At 43.6% G+C, this 25,423-nt stretch overlaps 1 protein-coding gene across 1 annotated transcript in view; it reads right to left on the bottom strand.

Moving 5' to 3' along the window:
• LOC127529028 (ATP-binding cassette sub-family A member 13-like) overlaps window positions 1-25,423 on the bottom strand; it is an 88,601-nt gene that overhangs the window by 55,581 nt on the left and 7,597 nt on the right. The window contains exon 2 of the mRNA XM_051931277.1: window positions 6,326-6,397. Coding sequence (XP_051787237.1) covers window positions 6,326-6,394 — 69 coding nt within the window. The 5' untranslated portion in view covers window positions 6,395-6,397. The remainder of the gene's footprint in view (window positions 1-6,325; window positions 6,398-25,423) is intronic.

Below are 25,423 nucleotides of genomic sequence, written 5' to 3' on the forward strand. Positions count from 1 at the left end.
TTTGAGACCCAGTCCACTCCTGGTATACTGTTTACTATGGCGTCGTGACCACGTGTGTGTGCTGTACCATGAGTCTCTGTCTTGCACCCCAAAACACTTTAGCACAGGGGTCTCCAACACGTCACTCACGAGCTACCGGTAGCTCACAACTCCTTTCCAAGTAGCTCGCCAAAGGGTTAATAAATCCTACATAAATTTGAAAACATGATTAGTCAAATGGGCGGCATGGTGGCGCAGTGGGTAGCGCTGCTGCCTCGCAGTTGGGAGACCTGGGGACCTGGGTTCGATTCCCGGGTCCTCCCTGCGTGGAGTTTGCATGTTCTCCCCGTGTCTGCGTGGGTTTCCTCCGGGCGCTCCGGTTTCCTCCCACAGTCCAAAGACATGCAGGTTAGGTGGATTGGCGATTCTAAATTGGCCCTAGTGTGTGCTTGGTGTGTGGGTGTGTTTGTGTGTGTCCTGCGGTGGGTTGGCACCCTGCCCGGGATTGGTTCCTGCCTTGTGCCCTGTGTTGGCTGGGATTGGCTCCAGCAGACCCCCGTGACCCTGTGTTCGGATTCAGCGGGTTGGAAACTGGATGGATGGATGGATGGATGGATGGATGAGTCAAATTAGGGTGTGGGCGATCTTTCCAAAAAATCATATCACGATCCTTTGAACACAAACTCACAAACTCTCTTTTCAATGTGGCAGACACTTAAGAGAATATCCGGACTCAAACTCATCAAGACCGAAGTAAGTCTTGTCACAGGAGGCTGGAGGACAGACCCAACCGGGGCACCTGGAAGGACCGGGGAGGTGGTTTATACATCCCCTGGGCCATGAGGGGGCAACCACCCTGGATCAGGAGAGGAGCAAGGAGGCTCAAGCCCGTTGGGGCCCGTGGTCACCGCCAGGGGGCGCCCCGAGCCTCAGAGAGCCGGGGAAAAACATGCACTTCCGCCACACCTGCGAAGGTGGAGGAAGATCCTTCCAGCGACGCCCGGAGTGCTTCCAGGTGTAAGGGCAGCACTTCTGTCACACCAGGCGGCACATCAGGCACCTGGAGCACATCTGGGTGAGAATTAAAGGGGCCGCCTCCCTACAATCAGTGAGCTGGAGTCGGGAGCGGGAGCAGGACGAAGATCCCGAGAGGAGAGGAAAGGCGGCACACGGACATTTGGACGAGAGACCCGTGGAGAGGGTGATTGGTGCTGGGGCCACTGTGTGCTGTGTGGGACTTTTGTAGATAATAAATGTGTGTTTTATGGAAAGTACTGGTGTTACCCTGATTGTGTTCGGACCCGAGCTCACACACTTTATTTTAAATATCAAACAAAGTTGAATTCAATTGTTCTCTCGTGTGCTAGCTAAGCGGAGTTAAGGAACACGTCCTGAAGATGGCGAGTGAGTGAGTGAGTGAGGAAGGTCCCTCCCCTCGGCCCGTTGTGTGTTTCTCAGATTCGAGCAAATAATTCACACCACAAGTGATCTACAATACATAGCGAAATGAGAGAAGTCGCTAAATCAACCGGAATGTTCAAGCAAATTATAGAAAAACACCCCATCTGAATCCGTTAAGTAGTTCTCTCGTGAAAAGTGGACATACAGACAGACATTGGATTTTATATATTACTAGCTGATTACCCAGTGGCTTCGCTCACTGAGTGCAAGGGAAAAAAATAAAATGTAGTATTTATAAAATAAATTTGTTAATTGCCAATTTTATTTTTCAATAATACAATAACATAGAAATCAATATAAACAACATTATTAACATCATTATCATATGAGAATATTAAGTAATATATAAGAAGCACATTGCATATAAATATAAAATTATTAAACAGTAAAATCTTCTTCTATAATACGCTACCATGGCTGTTCGTTTGTCTGTCCAGGATTTTAAATCACCTGTAGCTTGCAAACCGTTTCACCGATTGACTTGAAATTTGGTGCACATATACTACGTGACGTCTACTATCCGCTTTTGGTGTGATGATTTTTATTACTCTTTTTATCTTTATTTTATTGCAGAATCAACTCTCGGCAGCGCGCAGCAGGGCGGTCGTGCGCGCATTCGTACGGGCGCCGTTCTCATTCCCTACCACCTTTGCTAATCATTCTTGAGGCGGATTGAAGCCTTAAGTATCAGATTAAGTGGAAGGTTAAAGAAAACGTACTAAGTAATTGCAATGCAAAAACTAAATTAATCAGTTTTAACGCGAAAAGATGCCGACGAAAAAGAAGCAGCGGGCCACTGGGGTGGAGTAAAGAAGAGCTGCTCTGGAAGCAGCAAGCGCATCAACCTCTGAGCAAATGAATGCTAAACGTACAGAGAAAGAGGATGAAGACTAGGAATGGTCAAGTCAAGTGTACTCACTGCAGTGCGCCGTTACTGGTATTTTGATTAAAAGAATTTGAACAACATATAAGAAGCGTATAAATTACTAGCCATGTGCGCCCAACTACGTTGTGCGTGTTAAAGTTGTCTGTGAAGGGCTTCCTGTTTAAACGCGGCTGCCAGTCGTGAACTGGGCCCTTCGTCGCACAGCATTATGATTTTTTAAAGGGAAACAAAATTAGAAAACAAAACCCTTGGACATTGATTCGATAGGAACGGCCTACTCGGAATCACTGTCCGAATAGTAATTATGTGGTGGTGGAGGAGCATTTCTGTTTCTCTCCATTCACAGTCCGTCTCGTTTTCACGATGCTGTCGTTTCCTCTCACGATCTCTTCTCAACCTTTCTCCAATGGTTGCTTTGTGGCAATCCAAAGAGTAAGGAAGAACCAATGCTTCTTTCTTGAACTCCAAACGCCGACTGATGGAAAATCACAGAAGTGTGCCCGACTTATATACTGTGACTACCGACTCCAAGAAGTGGGTGAACATTCGATTTGGATGAAGTGCTGCCAACGATGGTGGATAGAAACACAAAAAACCACAGTCTCAACAACGAAGCAGGTGTCAACGCCAGATCTAAACACAAAGCACGATGTCAACGCCAGATCTAAACACAAAGAGTGCTATCGACAGTGTTTGTAAAAAAAAATGTAACAACCAAGGTGTTGTGTATTCAGCCAGTACAAACAGCACGTAGTCTCCTTTAGTTCAATCCTCTCTAATCACCACACTCCAACCTCATCCAACGATCCTCCCCTTCACTTCCTCTCCTCCTCCATCACTACTGCCCTCTACTGAACACAGCAGGAACACCACACAAGGCAGTGAATTCGCGGGACAATCAAAGATCAAGATCCAAATGAAGATTATATATAAAGATTAAACAGTAAAACATTTAAGAAGTAAAGATACATTGAGTACTACTGCAGTGCTTTCGGGTATACTACATTTTTTGTTTGCCCATTACGTGTATAAATATATAAATTTTTTGGCGTACCCACCTGAGAACACGCGACATAACTGACCGTGGGAGAAGCATGGATTTTAAACACGCGTCGAGTTCATCTGCTGGTGTTCCTTGTGGAATAACTGGTAATGTTTGACGAAAATCTCCAGCGACAGTACCTCCCATTATTTTGGTAGGATCTCTGAGATCTTGGATTGTTCGGTTCAAGGCTTCATAAGCTCTTTTATGTGCCGTGGTGCACTCATCCCAAACTATGATCTTTGAATGTTGCAAGACTTTTTGCATTTCCAGAACCCTTGCGTAAGTTGCAAATTGGATTTTCGTCATGAGCGAAGGTTTAATGGTAATTGCAATGCCGAATGTAATGTACGGCCTACATCTAATAATGTAGAAGCGATTCCCCATGATGCTACAGCCAGAGCTATGTCACCATTCGCTCTCTCGGCAAGAATCAGGTTTATTAAGAATGTTTTTCCTGTTCCTCTCTGGTCATACGCAATTTCTGTTTCAAACGTGAAAAGAATTTTATATATATATATATATATATATATATATATATATATATATATATATATAGATATATTAGTAAACCTTCAAAATAATGTGCAGTCTCAACAGCATTCTCAGCATTTCTGGAGCTTAGTAGAGCCAGATAACTAGAAGAATCTTCACCAAGCAGCTCTGAAAATGTCTGCTTTGTTTGGGTCTCCATACCTCTGAGAGTCTGACATGAATGTCATGAAATCAAATATCAGAACAAGACTGACAGACAAACATTGAAATGACTCCATAAGAGTGAAACTGAGTGGCTCCACTCCACCATACACCTCAGTGCCAGTCATCTGACTAACTAAACAACACATTACACGTGAAACTGGACCTGTGAATAAAGTGACACAGTGACAAAATGACAAATGAAGAAGTCACATCTGTGGATCTGCATTGTTTTGTTTTGACAGCATTCACGTTTTAATCCAATAGCATGCTATCCATCCATCCATTATCCAACCCGTTATATCCTAACTACAGGGTCACGGGGGTCTGCTGGAGCCAATCCCAGCCAACATAGGGCACCCGGGCAGGGTGTCAGCCCACCACGGGACACACACACCCACAACACCAAGCACACACGAGGGACCATTTAGGATCACCATTGCACCTAACCTGCATGTCTTTGGACTGTGGGAGGAAACGCACGTAGACACGGGGAGAACATGCAAACCAATAGTGTGAGATCCACTAGAAAATGCATACAGACGTACAAAATGCACTTGCAGGTGAACTAAATATTTTTTTGTGATGTTTTAATGCGAAATGTGAGTTGTGGACACCATCCATCCATCCATCCATTTTCTAACCCGCTGAATCCGAACACAGGGTCACAGGGGTCTGCTGGAGCCAATCCCAGCCAACACAGGGCACAAGGCAGGAACCAATCCCGGGCAGGGTGCCAACCCACCGCAGGACACACACACAAACACACCCACACACCAAGCACACACTAAGGCCAATTTAGAATCGCCAATCCACCTAACCTGCATGTCTTTGGACTGTGGGAGGAAACCCACGCAGACACAGGGAGAACATGCAAACTCCACGCAGGGAGGACTCGGGAAGCAAACCCGGGTCTCCTAACTGCGAGGCAGCAGTGCTACCACTGCGCCATCGTGCCGCCGTTGTGGACACCAACATTTTGTAAATGTTCAGGCAAAACGAGCTTATTCAGTTTGTTTTGGGTTGAAATAAGCTATGAGAAGAAACGTTAGAAGACACGAGGAGCTCTCGGCCACTTTCATTTTGTAAAAGTAGCTCTCTGAAAGGTAGGAGAGCCCCTACTTCAGCAAAACCAGCTTTTATTCAGCTTGAAACAGGAACCGCACGGTTATTTATTGTAGCGTGATCTGCCAGTCTCTGATCCACAGCAGTTAGGCAGGTTCGGTGCCAGGTTACTGGTTGGTTAGCATCACCCATTGACAGCAGGCATGTATAGCGTGACCGCGATCTTTTCGGATTCACCTTTATGGACAACTGCTACAGGATTGGGAGTCTGCGGTTGCTTCAGGACGCTCTTCCCAATGTGTGTTGTCCCGTTTTGTCCCAAAAGAGTTTAGAAACCTTAGAGTGCGTAAAGGATTCTTTCCATTTTGTGTCCAAGTGTAGAGACTCTTCAGGCACTGGATTGGTTCCTTGTTAAAGAAAAGGATTCCAGTGAGCCAACAGATAGCAGAGCTTCCGTTAGAGTGAAAGTCATCCCACACAATAACCCTCTTCCTCCTCCTCCTCCTCCTCCTCTTGTCTCCCTCACTCCAGCCACAATTCTTTTCAAAGGTAAAGTGCAGGGTAATTTGTTTTATGTATTTTTAGTTTATATTTTGTATTCATCATTTTTATATGAATATTTTTGGGTTGTGGAACGAATCAACTGAGTTTCTATTATTTCTTATGGGGAAATTTGCTTTGATATACGAGTGCTTTGGATTACAAGCACATCTCCGGAATGAATTATACTCGCAAACCAAGGCTCCACTGTACTCTCTTTAACTTTAACTTTGAATGGCAACAACCAAAAAAAGAAATATCACTAATGGCCGCCATCATAAATACTGGGTGTGTCGGGTCAGAGGCCTAAACAGAAGGTGGGCCTGTTATTAGTGGTCACATGACCACGAGACCCTGACCTTGACTCCCATAGCACAAGCTGGACATGTGCAGCCCACTCAGCCTCAAAACATTTCTAGCAGCCCTCATAAAGTTTATATAATAATTTTTAGCTTTATTGGAACTAGGCTGAGTGACTTGTTTTTCTCGTCATACGCATTTCATTGTAATATTGGCCCTGTGTTAACCTATATATGACAAATAAAAATAAACCTAAACCTAACCTAAAGAAAAACCTTTTTTTAATTAAAAAATCAAAATTATATCTGTTATTAGTATTATTATTAGGAGTAGTAAAATTATAGATGTGCTCTTACCGGCTGTCTCAAAACTCCAACAAAATTCTTCCAGAGCAGCAGACGCAGCTGCCTCAGAAACGAAGCCATTCTCTGCGGAACATTTGGAAAGAAAACAGAAAGGCAGTATAAGTAAAAATTGTTGTGAACTGGAGTGTCAAACAAGGCAAGAAGACCCGAGACCTTCAAAATAAAACATGAAAGCAGGTCAGCGCAGAAGAGCCTCATCCCAAAACAGCCACTCCCCCAACCTGCTAGCTACAAGCTTCGGCCTACACGGGCCCAAAATGTGGAAATTGGCTTTTTAAAAGTCCCTAAAATATCTCAAGGTGCCCCGTTAAAGAAAGGAAAAGCCTTTGGCTTGAGAAACAGTTTAACAGGGGGATCTTCATAATTGAGAGTTTTTTTTACTCATCTCATCACATTTTCTTATCTGCTTTTCCTGCTGAGGGTTGTGGGGTCAGCAGGCCAAGCAGGTCAGCCCAGTATTCCCCGTCCCCAGTCGCAGACAGGAGGTTTGTCTTCCTTATTAAATTCCCATGCATTCCTAAGCCAGTCCAGAGATATAATCCTTCCAGCGTGTCCTAGGATCTGGTAGGACATGCCTGGAGCCGCCTTAGGGGGGCATTTTTAGCTCATCCCCAAACCATCTCAGTTGGCTCCTTTCAATATGGAGGTACAAATTAAAAAAAAAAAACAAAAACAGTGTGCCCTGCTCAGGATTGGGTAACCGGGACGAGGTGGTGAGCCCCTGGTGGTTGGGCAGCCCACAAAACCAGCCACAGGCCTACATTTTGGTGGCCCTGATGCTTGAACTGTTACAGGAGCCTCTTCACAACCAGCAACGAGGCCTGGGTAACCGCTGTTCTCTTCTTCAATGGCCTTGTTCCATGACAAGTTCAAGTCAAGTTGGGGAGTATGCACTGGTACAGCGCGTTGCTGCACCCACTACACGATGAAACAACTCGAATAAATAAAACAGACCAAAAACATGAATTTGACCCCCAGCTTCGGGTGGACCCTGACTGAAACACAACGCCGCCCTTCTGTGTTTGGCTTTTGGGCTGAAGAGTCTGGTTTTCTTACTTCCATACTCTCTATTGGCATTCCCTTGTTTCCTGACTTTTCCTCCCTTCATTTTTCTGTTACCATCTGCGTTCGGGACCATCACTGCCCTTGCCTTGCGCAGAAAGTCACCCAATTCTTTGTCTTTTTCTGTCTGGAAGTCTTCCCTTCTTAATGCAATCCTTTTAGAGTTGTCAGAGATGAGAAATAATGGCGCATCAGGTCAGGTTAGGTTAGGTCAGGTTGGGGGGGCATGCATTGGCACAGCCACACCCACCACACGACAAAACAGGTTAGGATCCTGGTTGGCAACCCCCCCAGGCAGACACACGGTCCTGTCTCGCCCTCTATCTGCCGCAGACAGGTGTTACGTGGGCGACCCCTTGGCCTGGTCCAGCTACTCGGGTCCCCAACGGTGAGGATCATACGAGCCGGATCACCCTCGGGGAATCCCACCACATGGCCGGAGTGCCGTAACTGACGCTCCCTCACAATGCAGGTCATGTGACCTCATTCGGGACTCCATCAGGACCGTTCTTAGGCATAGGCAAACTAGGTGACCACCTAGGGCCCCCCACTGCCAAGGGGGCCTCGCCGGGCACTTTTTTTTTTTTTTTAACCAAATAGCCTACAACTTACAGGTCCATATATTTTAGAAGTACACATTTTCTCTGGTGGTGGAATTATCAATATGGTTACGCGCGAGCAAAGAGGAAACAGTGACGACGATGACAGGCAGAATCGAGGTGACGGAGTGGTGTGTGGGGCCCCAGTGGGAGGGCACTGATCATCCACCTCGCCTGCCTCCAAGCGTCTGCACAACAAATCGATAGTGGAAGCTGGAAGATAGAAATACCCATTCCACAAAGCGACTCGACAGTGGGTGGTTTACTCCGTCCCTCTGTCTGCTCCGCTAAAATTCTACATGTAGATCAGCGTTTCTCAACTTTGAAGTATTTGCGACCCGAGTTTTCATAACAGTTTTAATCGCGCCCCACCCCCCAACGTTTTTTTGAAAGGAGCCCACTAATACCAATTTGTTCTTTTTTAATTAATGATATATCATAGATGCATATTTTATTATACCTACTTAACTTTTATCGACATTTATCTAACTCTATATTTATTTTTCTAGTATCAGAATGCATCCATCCATCCATTATCCAATCCGTTATATCCTAACTACAGGGTCACGGGGGTCTGCTGGAGCCAATCTCAGCCAACACAGGGCATAAGGCAGGAAACAAACCCCGGGCAGGGCGCCAACCCACCACAGGGCACTCACACCCACACACACACACCAAGCACACACACTATGGACAATTTAGGATCACCAGTGCACCTCACCTGCATGTCGTTGGGACTGTGGGAGGAAATCCACACAGACACGGGGAGAACATGCAAACTCCACGCAGGGAGGACCCGGAACGCGAACACCCAGGTCTCCTAACTGCGAGGCAGCAGCGCTACCCACTGCACCACCGTGCCGCCCTATCAGAGTGTAGTTTAAGTTCATTTGTATTGGTTTCAATAGATGTATTTTTCATATTTTCGATTCTTGTTTTCTTTGTTCACATCTTCTCGCCCCCCTTTGTTACTTTGCGCCCCGCCCCACAGTTTGAGAACCACTGATGTAGGCTCTCTTTTCCGTCGACTAGTCGCATTATCATTAGTCTGTTGTGAGGGATGGCCGGCCATTCATCCCGGCCAATACCCCCAGGCCGGTAGATGGAGCTCTCCTTGCAACGTGGAGATGCCCCGAATTCCAGCAGGGCATCATGGACTATGGAGTTTTAATACACAGCCCTGCTGGATAACTTCGGGGCTGCCAGGAGTCGCTGCAGGGAGGCTCAAGGACTTATACGTGCCCTATAACCCGGAAGCACGTCATAATCATATGACCAGAGGGAACGATGTGTTTCCGGGTTGAAAAGAAGGACTTTTTATCTGACCCGGAAGTGATAAGAAATCACATGGACTGTAATATGGGAAACACTTCCGGGTCAGGGAATATAAAAGGACGATGGGAAATCCCAGACGTTGAGCTGAGCTGGGTGGAAGGGTGGCAACGCGTCTGGGAGAGGAGGATTGGTTTTTGTATTGATTTATTTATGAGTATTGTGGAGCGTAGGGTGCTTGGTGCACATTATTATTATACAATAAATAATAATTGGATTTTTATCTGGTGTCTGATCAGAGGGTTCAAGGGGTCACGGAGACCTTAATCTGTCACACTGTGTATACATGTTCACGAGTTCTATCTGGCACTAATATAATCGAGAACACTGGTCTTTGGTCTACTGTACCATCAGTATTTTTGTATGTACAAGTGAGTAATCATTAGATAGATAGGAAAGGCACTATATGATAGATAAATATTTTAGTGTAGTCGGCAGGATTAGATAGATAGATAGATAGATAGATAGATAGATCATAAGGGGGAAGTAATCCCCACCACACAGGTTAGCCACTGAAGAGTCGGTTGGCATATTAATAAGGGCACAAAATAACCTAGCACTGGCACTGCCTATAGGATTTATTAAAATAAGGAACAATATATTAGTGCCCTAGGAATGGGGTACTCTGGGACTCTTACACCCCTTTTCCCCTTCTCATTGGGTATGTGGATGGCACAGTATGGAGTCTAACATGGGGTCCCCAGTGCTAGTTTAACCCTGTAACTCTTGTTTGAATCGTAGCACCTTTTTATAAAAACACATTTTTTTTCAATATACAGTATACGAGGGGGGTGTCATGCCACATACTGTACCACAGGGTTTAACATGTGCCCAGACTGTGTGCCCCTTGGTGTGTCACTGAACCTGCCTGAACAAAATCTCCTAAAGGGATGGCAGTGCACGTTGATCTTGCGGGTCACTTTGGGTGAAGGTGCCGAATCAAAAATACAAGAAAAAAAAAAAATGCAAATCTGCTCAAACCAGAGGGCACCTGCTGGGTCACCTGCTTAACACCCGCAAAGCTGGAGGTGGCATGGCACTACCTAACTTTCAGTTTTGTTGCTGGGCAGCAAATATGCAAGCTTTAAGAACCTGGACATGGACACAAGAAGATGAAGACACACACAAGCTTGGTCCACAATAGAACAGTACGTCTTTATATTCCTTGCTTTGTGCCCACTTAAGTACGAGGTGCCATCAATATACTGACAACCCGATTGTGCTTCACTCACTCAGAATGTGGAACCAATGCAGGAAGCACTTCAAGACAGAGACGCTTCTGCATGATGACCACCTTTTTCCACCTTCTCAAACTTGCACTGTTTATGTTTGGAAAACGTACGAGTGATTTGCATATAAATAATGGCTTTACATCCAATATGAACAACTACACTCCAAGTTTCGCGTCCATTCAACATAATTTTCCCAAAATCTCCAAATGAGAAACTTTGCTAAACGAAATCTGCCCGATTTTCCTCACCTCCCAACTATTTCTATTCCAGAAGAGATACTGATCAGTCTAATTAGCAGGGAAAACAGGTCACTGATTAAGAAAAGGGTTAGAATGAAAACCTGCAACCACTGCGGCCCTCCAGGAGCAGAGCTGTACTTCTGTTAACAAAGGGCTCTTACACGATTTGGAATTAGAAAATAATCAAATTCTCACTGTCCAAAAAACTGTTTAAAAAAACCTGGCAGGTTCAAATTCATAACATTTTAGGATAAGCTTTTATATTGAGGAATGGGATTCTCTTCCGTCTTTCCTACTTTTTAATTTTGCTCCGTCTGTAAGCCTTTCTCTCTTTCTCTTGGGTGCGGTTTGAATTGAATTAGTTTTGCTAAGTTTGACTTTATTGTATGGAATTGTGCTTGTTTTTTAATAAAATTAAAGGGTATGAAAATCCATCCATCCATCCATTATCCAACCCGCTACAGCCTAACTACAGGTCACGGGGTCTGCTGGAGCCAATCCCAGCCAACACAGGGCGCAAGGCAGGAAACAAACCACAGGGCAGGGCGCCAGACCACCTCACGGGTATGAAAATCCTGCAACAAATTGTGAAAGACGAGAAGAACAAAACAAATGCACAAGACAAACAATCGAGTCGGTCAGATCTCAAATCGGGAAGGGGGTCTTTATTCTTTACAAATGAAGCATTAGGGCTTGTATTTCATTAATTCTTCACCTTCACTCAGTAGTGCGCCTGCGACATCTGTGCGCGACAAGTTTCCTCGATAAAGAAAAAAGACAGAAATTGCATCCCCTGAACGTGGAGCGCCGTTAAATACAAAAGCGGGACATTCGAACAGACAACACGTAAGCCCTCATCGAGTAAAGAGATTTAGGAGACAAAAGGCTGAAGTGCTTGGGCGGAATGTCCCTGCAGGTGCGGCGCCGTCTTCGTTACGGGGGACGCCGGCCGATCTGCTGCGCGATGGGTTGAATGATAAAACAGATCAGCCAAAACATTAAAAACACGAGCAGGTGAAGTGAAGCCCATGAATGGTGGTCTCGACACAACGGCACCTGTCGGGCGGTGGGATGTGTCTGGCAGCGAGTGAACAGTTGGAGGCAGGAAGCAAAGGGACAAGCGTGAGCATCGGAGCGACTTGGAATGGGGGCAAATTATGAATTTTAGGCAGTCCTGGATTAACCGTTACAGGCAAATTAAACACCCAAGGGATCGGAATTTCTCCCCTCAGTGTTTTTATTACCACGCTCGACTTTAATAGAGTTTTCCTTACCTGCCATTTTCGACTTTACTCTGCACCGTTAAAATCAAAAACTCAACTTTTGCTCACTAACCCTAAAGTTAAGAAGTTTACTTTAAAGGTATCGTCACATATCACATTTGTTCCCGTGGCGTAAGAGTTTCGCTTTCGTCGAATGTAAAAACAGCCGGCTTGTTCTGGAGAGGACTGAACTCACCAGCCAGTATGTGCAACAAGCCCATCAGCTTTAAGCTGTTCTTCATCATATTATTTCTTTAACTGAATTGTCACATATACAAGGCGAGTTTTAATCTCTTATTTCACTTTCAGCACATATTAAGTCTTAATGTTTCGTCAGTTAGGCAAAGGAAGCTCAAAGGGGGGGCACCATTGTTGGGGTGCGCTTAGGGCATCAGTTGGCCGGGGGGTTGGGTTAGACGGCTGGGGCAGAGCAGAGACCATTGATTGACAAAGTACCGTTTCATTCCTGGGAAGGGGGTCTTTCACGTGACGTTGGGTCTTTAAGCATTGAATAAAAAACTCCCCTAAAAAAAAAAAATCAAATATTTCAGGTATGGTGGGCAGTGAGGTTCATGGCTGGGGAGGCACTGACTGCTTCAGTGTCAGATTTACAAATATATAAACCCAAAAGAGTCGCTTGTTCTGAGGCTAGGGATCTACACTGGCAATCGGAAAGTTGCCGGTTCGAATCCCGTAAGATGCCAATTGGGACTCTGCTCTGTTGGGCCCTTAAGCAAAGCCCTTAACCTGCAATTGCTAAGCGCTTTGAGTAGTGAGAAAAATTTAATATATACTGTAAATGTAAAGAATTATTATTCACTTGTCAGCCTGCACATTGACTACTGGTTATGTTTCATATCTCTCAGCGCACTTTACACACGCAGGTAAGGGGCATATCTGGCTAAGAGACATTTGCTCCTCACCCTCCATTTGTTCTAAATTTGCCGTTGCAATTCCACAATTCACAATCATTCAATACAAATGAAAGTATAGAGTGGTGTACAAAAAAAAAAAAAACGGATTTCAATTTTGACCTTAATTGAAATATTTTGTTGTTTTTAAAAGCTTATAATTCTGACGCTTTAATCAATTTTAATACAGACTGTTCAACAAAAGGAAAACAAGAAAAACAAAAGAATATTTAAGGTCAAAATATAGTTTTTAAATATTGGATCTTTTTTTTTCTTAATCTGATACAATTTTTTATAAAATTGAAAACCATTTATGGTCTTACCTTTATTTGTAAATGAAGTCCAGACGCCTGTCCTACTCCATTAAATTCTCCATCACTTTCTTGTAAAAGTCCTCCTTATTTTCCTTTAGTTTTTAAAATCTTAATCTTCCATTTTGGCAGTCAGTCAGAACAAAAAATAAAACTAAACGGACCGCTGCAGCGCCCTTGACTTTCTGATATCGCTGACTTATCGGCGCCTCTGCGCAGAAGAACAGCAGCAAGGCGCACCTGTTGGGCTCACATGCGCCCCCTTCAGGGCGTCACGGTACTGTCGGCCTCAATTTGCGCCTTTTCACGGCGGTTTTATGTCCGCTCAGACTGAGTATGTCACACACCTTCATTAAAGATATCAGCCAGACTAATCAGGGTGTGTGATAAACATGTCTGCAAACTTTACATTGGCGACATATAGAGAGACAATAGCAGGCATCAGCCCCGCGAGCGAGGAGAGCGCAGTCCGAGGGGAGGACGAGCTCACCTCACCTCGTGTTCCTCCTCTGTATTTGAACAGGAACTGCGCCAATTCAGCGATTTTCACTATAAAAATGACCAAAACTATTGGAATCATACAGAAAACAAATGTATAGCACAGACCAGTGGACACCTTTATTTTATGTTATCATTATTCGTTTTTTTATTTTCCTCCCCTGACCGCACGTCGCTGATGGTAGGCTGCCTAGCAGGACAATAACAGATAAAGAACACCTGAACTCAGCCCGAGTCCTCTAATGATTAGGAGCGAGCCATTGGTATTTCACAAATCTGTCACCATCTATTCAGGATTATTTACTGTATGGAGCCCGTTACGGATCTAAATAAATAAAAGTTCTTTCTGGAACCTTCATGTTGGGGGAGTCCTTTGTGAGCTCCTATGGCAGGGATGGGCAGTGCCGGCAGGTTTTTGATCCAATTCAGTTTCTTAACGAGGAGTCATTTACTGCTGATGAAGCCCTTGTTGCTCAAGTGACATTTTGATGCTTCATTTTAGTGGTCTCGCTTGTTCAGGTTCCCCACCCTTAATTGTTCTTTTCAGTCCTTAAACACCGGCATTCCCTGTTTTTAACGACTCCTTATTAGCAACAAGATGCACATGACAAAGGAGCCGGCAGTTCTCCGTCTCACTTTTTTCATTCACACTGCTGTGCGGATTCATTCTGCACTCTTTGGTTTAACAGACAAAATGTGAGAGAGACTGAAAATAATCCGTTTTAGGCTTCAAATCATGTCCATGATATCCACGTAAAGGAAAAAACGATATAAGAAACCTGACATTGCAGACTAACAAGCCCTAAAATTAAATAAGGTCTGAGATTGGCTTCTTTTTTTTTAATTATTTATTTATTAATTTTTATTGTAATCATTCCATACAAATAGATCAATTTATAACCAAACAAAATTGAAGACAAATCAAACCCCACCCCTGAGAAGGAGAGCTTAGCCAAAGGAGAATTGCTTAGGGCTTTTTAATAAGGTAACAATAAGCAAAAGAAAGGGAGAAATAAATATATATGTAAATAAGAGAAGGAGAAGGGAATTAAATGCATTAATAGTTATTTCTCTTATTCTAAAATAATATTGATTAGATCCTGCCAGGTTTTGAAAAATTTTTTTACAGATCCTCTAACTGAGAATTGGTTTCTAATTAAGCAGTTGGCTTGGAACAAAAATGTGCAGTCAGTGGCAGTGCCAGGTTATCCTGCACCCTGTACCAAGTTTACTAGCATGCCAACCGACTGTTCGGTAGCTAACCTGTGCAGCTGTTGTTTTTTTTTTTATGATATCTGCGCCCTGAGGCGAATGTCTAATTCACCTTAATGGTGGCACCGGCCCCGCCTGTAGCTACTGCAGCCCTCCAGGACCCACACTGCCCACCCCTGCCCAATGGCACGGCTGTGAAAAAACAATCTGGCACCTCAGAAACCAAACCACTTCATAAGTGGAGGGGATTCCTGCATTCAGATGGAATTCCAGTTATAGGTTATTATTTAGGGCGGCACGGTGGCACAGTGGTAGCGCTGCTGCCTCGCAGTTAGGAGGTTCGCTTCCCGGGTCCTCCCTGTGTGGAGTTTGCATGTTCTCCCCGTGTCTGTGTGGGTTTGCTCTGGTTTCCTTCCACAATCCAAAGACATGCAGGTTAGGTGCATTGGTGATCCTAAATTGCCCTTGGTGTGTGTGCCCTGTGGTGGGCTGGCGCCCTGCCCGGGGTTTGTTTCCTGCCTTGCGCCCTGGGATTGGCTCCAGCAGACCCTCATGACCCTGTAGTTAGGATATAGCGGGTTGGATAATGGATGGTTATTATTTATTTATAACAATTTTAAAATCTTCACACATATGCTCATAACGCTGGTTCTTTCATAGCACTTTACTGGGTTGTATGCCAACATTGCTTGGCAAAGATCCTTTTCATTCTGTGATTCTGAAATTGCTTCTTTGAACTTTGAAATAATTTTTATCATCAATAGTAATAATTTACTTATAATGCATAATTTACATTTATATTGCAATGTTCTCACTACTGAGTGAGGAGCCACTTCACCCACCAGCAATGTGCAGCACCCACCCGGATGACACGATAGCAGCCATTTTTGTGCTCAGCACACATTAGCTGTTAGGTGGTGAAGGGAGTGAGAGACGGGGAGATGATTAGGAGGCCAGAATGACGAGGCCATGGGAGACCCCCTACTCTTTACGAAGGCCGCCCTGGGATCTTTTATGACCACAGAGAGTCAGGACCTCAGTTTTTACGTCTCATCTGAAGGACGGCGCCATTTTTACAGCACAGAGGTATTGGGGTCCACACACAGACCACAGGGTCAGCGCCCCCTGCTGGCCTCACCAGCACCTGATCCAGCAGCAGCCCAAGCTTTTTCCAAGATGGTCTCCCATTCAAATGTTGTGCTTCAGGTGGATTTAGAACCTATGGTGAGACATCATGGACCGTTTCATAAGTCAAGAGATTTATAACTTGTATTTAATTTCAATTGTGGATTTTTTTTTAAATTTTTCCTTTTTTTGTTATCTTGGCATCATTTTTGGACGTTTGAACAGAAACTCTTAAACAGGCAGGTTCTACAGCGGCGCTCTGTTTAGAACTCATGATGAGACATCAGGCACTGACCTGCTCCATAAGTCGAGCAATGGCCTCTATTTGCATTGATTTCCAGGTTTGTTTGTGTTTTGTTTTAATCTATTGTTATCAGTTATACACCCCTAAACCCCCTGGTTCTTTAATGGCACTTTACTGGACTGTGTGGTTCTTCGTAGTGCCATTGCTTGACAAGGACCCCTCTTCCCCTGATCGTCACCCCAGGTATATTTTTACACACATTTTGGGACCATCTGTTGTGAATTAGGAGATCCCAAGCACATCATTTCCAAACGGTTCCACAATGCAGTTTCAAAAAATGCCCACTCAAGCAGGATTTACCACCAGACCCCAGCTAGATAACTGAGCAAATGGAGGCTTCTTTCTAAAAATCAAAGATTTATTAATAACAAACTTGCTGTGTAGAACAAGAAGCACCAAAACGAATCGCCTGAGAAGCAAACAAAGTCCCAAAGGCGGAGGTTCAAAATTCCAGAAAGTCACAGCAAAAAAAACAAAAAACAACAATCCCCCACCAACTCCGAAGCGCATTCACGATGAACCACCAGGAACTGTGGGAGACCCCCTGGATTTATAGTGCAGAGGGCATGTGGCCTCACCTTCTTGGGGGACACAGAAACACACAAATTATAATCCAGACAGCTTACATGCTTTGACACAATTAACAACAAAGCAGAATCGACAAAAGCAACAGCAACTTAAATGAAAGACTCAAAAATGAATAAAACAGACCAAAAACATGAATTTGACCCCCGGCTTCGGGTGGACCCTGACTGAAACACAACGCCGTCCTTCTGTGTTTGGATTGTGGGCTGAGCAGTCTGGTTTTCTTACTTCCATACTCTCTATTGGCATTCCCTTGTTTCCTGACTTTTCCTCCCTTCATTTTTCTGTTACCATCTGCGTTCGGGACCATCGCTTGTAGCGACCCCAGCTGAATGATGGTCAACTCTCAGACTGATGGTTTATGAATGTTTATTTTCGTTTCCGTAACCTTGTTTCATAAACACACCGTAAGAGCTATAAAAGGCAAAGTACAAATAAAAGGTATATAAATAATTTAACATAAACATTCGTAACATTTGTTTTACATATAACAGAGAAATTAATACCTAGTTCACTTTTCAGCGAGGTGCTTGTTTGTTAAATCCATATGTCGCCATTTTCCTTTCCTATTCCCGGCAAACTGCACAATTAATTATGCAAACCAGGACACTCAATAACTTATCAAAATAAAAGTCACGCAAATGCTGCGATTCAAGCCCTGCTGAAGTGTCCTTTACATCGCTGCCCTTGCCTCGCACGGAAAGTCACCCGATTCTTTTTCTGTTTGGAAGTCTTCCCTTCTTAATGCAATCCCTTTGGAGTTGTCAGAGGTGAGAAATAATGGGGCAACAGGTCGGGTCAGGTTGGGGGGGGGTATGCATTGGCACAGCCACACCCACCACACGACAAAACAGGTCAGGATCCCGGTTGGCAACCCCCCAGGCAGACACACGGTCCTGTCTCGCCCTCTGTGTCCTGCAGCCAGGTTTTACGTGGGCGTCCCCTTGGCTTGATCCTCAATAATGAGGGTCTTGTGAGCCGGATCTCCCTCGGGTAATGGCACCACATGGCAGTAGTGCTGTAACTGACACTCCCTCACAATGCAGGTCATGTGCCTCATTTGGGACTCCGTGAGTAACACAAAGTCAAACCAGTGGGACCCAAGGACCCTCTGAAGTGACACACATGAAGGAGTCCACCAGTCTTCATCTCAGGTCACTGGATAGCATCCATGTCTCACAATCAGTGAGCAACAGGACTCTAAAGACTTGGACCTTCGTCCTTTTGCAGATATCGGGAGCACCACACAACCCTGTCCAGCGACCTCATGACCCCCCATGCTCTCCCAATCCATCTACTGACTTCATAGGAAGAGTCACCAGAGACATGAATGTCACTGCTGAGGGAAGTAAACCTCTGAAGTATCATGTGTCCTTTACACTCCCACCAAATCATTAAAGATTTAACTATAATGATTTCAACACTGACAGACAATTGATAACAGCATTTTAAACAACAAGCTCAATGAAATAGCAAACTAATTGAGGTAAAGGTCAAGTTGTGGAGAGAGTTGAGGAACAGATCTTAACTAATCTCCAGCAAAAGGACCAGCGTTCAACTACTGACAGTTTGCTAAGCCTTTCTCCCTTCTTACCTAGCTTCCGGTCTCCGAGGTGGATTTTGACCCTCCTTACAAGTCCATCTTTGTCAGTTTTGGTCTCTACTATTCTACCTAAACGCCATTCAGTTCTAGGTAGATCATCTTCTTTCATTATTACTATGTCACCTATTTGCAAATTTCTTCTTGGTATGTGCCAGCGCTGTCTGAGAGCAATGTTAAAAATATATTCCTTCCGCCATCTGCTCCAAAATTGCTCTGCAAGATATTGAACATGTCGCCATCTTTTCCTTGCATACATGTCCTCCTTAACAAACTTTCCTGGAGGAGGCACGGCAGCAGTACATTTTAGAGTCAAAAGGTGATTAGGGGTAAGTGGTTCAAGACTACTCGGGTCATTAAGGTTGTCAGTAAGGGTAAGGGGACGGCTGTTTACAATTGACATTGCCTCATATAAGAATGTTTGCAGAGAAGAATCATCTAATCTTCCAGAAGAGAGTGACAGAGTGATGTTAAGCACATTTTTTACTGTCTTGATCTGACGTTCCCAAACTCCACTAACATGGCTTGAGTATGGCGCATTCATGTTAAAATCGCACTGTCTCTCAGCAAGAAAGGCCATTATTCGTTCATTATCGACTTCTTTAAGTGCTTCCTTTAGCTCATTTTTTGCTCCGAGAAAGTTGCTTCCTTGATCTGACTTTATTTGGCAAACTGCACCACGTATACCGATAAAGCAGCGGAGCCCATTGATAAAAGCATCTGTTGACATGTCATCCAGCATTTCTATATGAATGGCCCGAGAACAAAAACATGTAAACAGAAGACCACAGATTTTATTTACTTTTCTACCTTCTTTAGTGAGAAATGGGCCAAAACAATCCATTCCACAATATGTGAATGGAGGTGAAGGATCCACTCGTTCTGGAGGCAAGTCGGCCATTCTTTGTTCTTCTATAGGTCTTCTGTGCTTCATACAGATGATGCACTGCTGAATGTGACGTTTTACTACTCGACTGATGGAAGGAATCCAGAAACCATTTGATCTGATTTCATTAATTGTAAGACCTTTCCCTTGATGCTTGATTCTTTCATGACAATGACCAACTATCAAAGTTGTGATGTGATGATTCTTGGGCAGAATTGTGGGATGTTTCAGCGAATCGGGAAGAGAAGAGCTACTAAGTCTTCCTCCCACCTTGAGCACACCATCTTTATCTATAAAGGCATCAAGAGAAAACAGACTGTTATGTGAAGGCAGTGGAACTCCTGTTTTAAGTATCTTTAGCTCATTTCCGTAAACTTGTTTCTGCAGTGTTTTTATTATAAGACTCTTTGCATTCTGTCTTTCTATTACTGTGGAAATTCCATTGATTTGTTCTTTTGAATTCTTCTAAGAATGCATGCAACAGCGTGAACTGCACGTGACCAGGATGAAAAACTGATCAGACGATCTATGAGGCTCTTTTGCTCTGTGACTGTTGTGGTTAGCACTTGCGATACTCTGACCTCAGGATCTCCAATTGAAAGCTCTGGGATCATATCTGAGTGTGAAGGTAATTCTCTTTCCCAAAGAAATTTCAGTTTGACGAAAGCAGTTCACAAACAGTAAGACCTCTAGAAGCATGGTCAGCTGGGTTTTCAGTAGTTGGAACATATCTCCATTGTTGGGTAGTCGTGCTAAGATGAATCCTCTGTACTCTATTTGCCACAAATGTGTGGAATCTGCGTGCCTCATTGTTAATATATCCCAAAACTACCTTAGAGTCCGTCCAGAAGAACTCATCAATATCAGAATACTCAAGTTCATTCTTCAAGAGACTACTGATCTTAACTGAGATCACTGCAGCCATCAGTTCTAACCTGGGAATAGTTGTAAGCTTTGTAGGAGAGACACGTGACTTTCCCATAACGAGGGTGCAATGAACCTCTCCAATTTCATTCTTAAGTCTCAAGTATGAGCTCTGTCCGTATCCACAAATGCTAGCGTCCGAAAAATGATGAAGCTCGACCTGTACAACTTTTCCAAAGCTGGCAGGTACATAACTACGAGGGATGCTTACATGTTTCAAATTAATTAAATCATTCTTCCAAAGCTCCCACCGTGGCTGAAGCTCGTCATGCAGAGTGTCATCCCAGCTTATGCCCTTTCTACACATCTCTTGGAGAACTCTTTTACCATTAAAAATGAACGGAGCTACAAATCCTAAAGGATCGTACAAAGAGGCAATAGTGGCTGACCCTTGAGACTGAAATTAAATTTAAAACAGTCTGATTCAATATGCCACTGGATTCCTAAAGCTCTTTCTATTGGCAAGTCATCAAATGTAAGACTGACATTTTTTACATCACTTGCATGCTCAGAGGGTGGTATACTCTCTAGGACAGTTGTGTTGTTTGAAACAAACTTGTGTAGCCGGAGACCACCTTTGGCACAAAGCTCTTGAGTCTCCCTTGCAAGCTTAATGCCCTGTTCTGTACTGTTAACACTTGTAATTCCATCATCCACATAAAAATTTCTTAGGATGAATTGGGAGCTTAGAGGATATAGAACACTGTTCATCCATCCATCCATTTTCTAACCCGCTGAATCCGAACACAGGGTCACGGGGGTCTGCTGGAGCCAATCCCAGCCAACACAGGGCACAAGGCAGGAACCAATCCTGGGCAGGGTGCCAACCCACCGCAGGATGAACACTGTTCATTTTTGCTAAATGTTTCAGCCCATAGTTTGCACATCCAGGAGAAGAAGCAGCACCAAACAAATGTACTTTCATTCGAAACCTTTGAGGGTCTGTGTGTAGATTTCCTTTCTTCCACCAAAGGAAGCACAAATAATTCCTGTCAGGCTCACATACATGAAATTGATGAAACATCTTTTCTACGTCACACATAAGAGCAACACTGTGCTGACGAAATTGAATAAGGACTCCAACCAAACTGTTCATTAGATCAGGCCCAGTGAGAAGATGGTCATTGAGACATGTTCCTTTATATTTAGCAGAACAATCAAACACAACACGCAATTTGTTTGGCTTCTTAGGATGATAAATGCCGTGATGAGGAATATACCAAGTCTCACCTTCATTGCCTTCATCTTTAACTTCCTCTGCATCACCCTTTTCTATGATGTCTTCCATGAAACTCACATAGTGTTCCTTGTACATATCATTTCTTTGCAATTTCCTCTTCAGATGGTCAAGCCGAATAATTGCAAGTGACTCGTTGTTTGGTAGACTGGGTCTCTTCTTGAATGGTAGGGGCATTTCATAGTGGTTAAGGCTGTTTTTCTTAATGCCTTCTTGCAATTTTCTCAGAAAAAGGATGTCATCTTGAGAGACCCTTTTCTCCTCCTCATTAGTGTCTTTGAAATCCGATTCCAAAACATGAATTGCATCTGCAGGTGTCATCAGGGGCAGCTCTTTAACTGCGACTCTATAGCATAGACGTATATTGTTAGATGAATCCATATGTGGTGATGAGGGCCCTACAATACTCCATCCTAAGTCGGTGCACACTGCATAAGGCTCTTCATTTTCACCCTCAATTACCTGCCTAGGCATTAATGCTCTTGAGCAGTTATAGCCTATAAGAAGTCCATCTTCACAGTCTAGCAATGGTGGTATTTCATTTGCAATTTCTGACAAATGCTTCCACTGTTGTGCTGTTTCACATGTAGGAACATGGGAACGGTTTAATGGTATGCACTCTTTAGTGTATGCAGAAGGAAGCTCAATATAAACCTGGGAGTTGTAACCTCTAACACGAAGTCCAAAGACCCTTTCACTCTTCACAAGTGTGTCTCTTCCAATCATGGTAGACAGTTTTAGTTTCACTGGAAATTTATCTGCTCCTAGTGCATCACTTATGCCTTGGTCTACAAATGTAGTGTCACTCTGAGTATCGAGCAGAGCATAAACAAGTTTTTCAGCATCTGGGCGGCTACATGATGACACCCAGACTGGCACAACCATGGAGGTACTTGCAGAATGTCTTCCTTCTGTCACAGTGAGCGCTACTGCAGTAGTTGTTTCATTGCTATTAACTTCATTTGAGGTTTCAAAAGTTGATGTTCTTGCCCTTGGCACATAGCTACTATCATGAAGACATGTGGGATGCCTTTTCTTACAGAGGTCACAGGAGTGACGACGACAGCAGTCTTTTACATTATGTCCAGGCATCAAACACCTGTAGCAAAGTTTCCTTTCCTGAACAAATTTCCGTCGCTCGTCCAAAGGCTTGGACATCAGCCCTAAACAGCTATGGAGCTGATGACCATCATCACTACAGAACATACACTGAGATCCTATACTGATCTTCGTCAAACTTTGACTATTTTCACGAACACTTTGAGTGTTAAGGACACTGGCCATGTTTCTCTTGGTTTCTCTGAGATTCTGTTTCTCACCCTTCTGCTCTGAAGCATGAAGAGCAGTAAGAGAGGTTATTGGATTACATGCAATCTCTTCTTCTGTTGACAGAAAAGCTGCAAATTCTTTAAAGCCTGGAAACTCTTGAGTCTGTTTTAGGGTTAGAGTAACCTGACGATTCCACTGAGATGCTACCCAATCAGGTAGTTTTTGTACAAGTTTCCGATTTTCTTCACAGTCATTCAATATCTGAAGACCCTTAACATGAGGCATCGCATCCTGACATGCATTTAAAAAGTCCAAATAATCCCTAAGTCCGATAGCATCTTTCGACTGGATCTTTGGCCAGTTTGCCAGTTTTTCTCTAAATGCTCTCTGAATGACAAATGGCTGACCATAACGATGGTTTAGCTTGTTCCAAGCATCCTGATAAGCTTCATCATCACTTCTGTAAAATATTCCATCTAGGATCTTACGAGCTGGACCAGCTATATATTTCTTGAGATAGTAAAGCTTATGAGCTGAAGAAACGTTCTTTCCGTCAATAAGCGATAACAAAGGAGGCCTTCCACTCAATAAAGTGAAGTGGATCTCCACTGAAAATAGATGGCTCTGGCACTGGAAGCCTATTCAGTGTTATGCTGTTTTGTAACGCCTGCACAAATGAGTTTGTGTTTTCGTGAGGAGATGTTTCTTTCATTGAAGAACTGACAGGTGACTGGTGCAGGAATGTGTCTTTGTTCTGTTATGCTGTAGTCAATCGGCAGGATGCTGGCCTCCATTGCAGCCTCATGGTTGTAAACTTCCAGCCTAGCACGTGCTGCTCTCAATCCCTTTTCAGCTTTCAGTTGCTCCAATTCACATTTGTGAGTCTCTAGCTCCCTTCTTTGGTGTTCTTCTATTTGCCGTATTCTTTCTTGTTGTCTTTTTTCTTCCATCATAACTGTAAATTCAGCCTCCTTTGCTGCTAACTCTGCTGCAGCATCTGCCCGTTTTGCTGCCATGCATGAAGTTGCAGAATCGTTGCTGGATCTTTTGCTTACTCTTGAGACTGTAGAACCATAAATGGATCTAGCATATTCATGATGCAGAAGCTGACGAAGACGACATTTTTCTCTTTCAGCACTAAACTCACTATCTATGCCAGCTAACCTCTCATATGCAATTTTGGTAATGTCAGCCGTCACTGCTTCACATGCATCTACTCTGCGTCTTAAATCTGAAGATGGTGTGATGTTATTTCGAATGGCTACATAAATGGCTATGACATCACCTTTTCTCTTTTCAAGTTCATCAATCAGTACAGATAATTGGCTTTCTGTGATGTCTGTCTTAAGCTGTTCTCTTACTTCCCGAGCTTGAATCTTCCACTGCTCATACAAATAGTTCAGCCTTTTTTCCTTCCTTAGAGCTTCTTCCTTTTGAAATATAACCATTTTTTCTGTGGGCTTTCGCTCACGACCACAGCGACGGGGGTCAGCCCTTTGGAGTTTTTGTTGAATGCTAGTCTGCATTTCTTCACTACTGTAAATCACTTCTTCTAAGCAATCTCTCTGTGCACTCGCTTCTTCATTTTGAAGCAAACTATCTGGCTCTAAACCCTTTAACTGGAGACTATCAACCTGCTCCTGCAATGCTCCCACACCTGAAAGAATTGGACCTGGCTCTGTCGTCTTACTCGGTGAAAGAGTAAAAAAGAAAACACTTGTATACACAAATAAACCTAATACAATACAAAGATATCAATATCTCTTAGTAACAATGTTAAATAATTATATCAATTTTAAAACCCTTGAATTAACTATGATTCTGTCCAAAAATTACAAATGAACAATCAGTCAGATATTTCACAGTTCCCTTGTAAGAGCAAACCCTAAAGGTATCCGTCAATAAGGGCGCGCACATAAAGGCGAGCTTCAAAAGGGTGACGTCAATTGGGCGCAGCGAATAAAGGCAAACGCAACAAAATTACAGAAAATTTATTAGATAAAGGCAATGATTGAACGTATAAAAAGGTGAGAGCAAGACTATTAAAACATCCAATTAATTAATGCATGAACTTCTAACAAACAATTTCTAAAGCTCTCTATATTTCGTTGTTTTCAAAATTACAGAAAATTCGATTAAGGCAATGACTGAATGTATAAAAAGGTGAAAGCTAGTTACACTTGAAGCTGTAGATTATGTGCAATGCCACGTAGATATTCGAGATGCGGTCTATTAGCATAATCAAGGACAATTAATTTAATTCGCTCCGAAGGTCATCCTTTTGAAGCGCTCCTTTATTTGCGCGCGCATTTATTCGGCGCTCAATTGAGGTCGCCCTTTTGAAGATTGCATTTATTTATGTGCGCTTTTATTCTCCGCGCTCAATTGAGGTCGCCCTTTTGAAGATCGCATTTATTTATGTGCGCTTTTATTCTCCGCGCCCAATTGAGGTCGCCCTTTTGAAGGTCGCCTTTTTGTGCGCGCCCTTATTGAATAGAACC

Source organism: Erpetoichthys calabaricus, chromosome 8 (assembly GCF_900747795.2).
Source record: "Erpetoichthys calabaricus chromosome 8, fErpCal1.3, whole genome shotgun sequence".
Classification (NCBI taxonomy): Eukaryota; Metazoa; Chordata; class Cladistia; order Polypteriformes; family Polypteridae; genus Erpetoichthys; species Erpetoichthys calabaricus.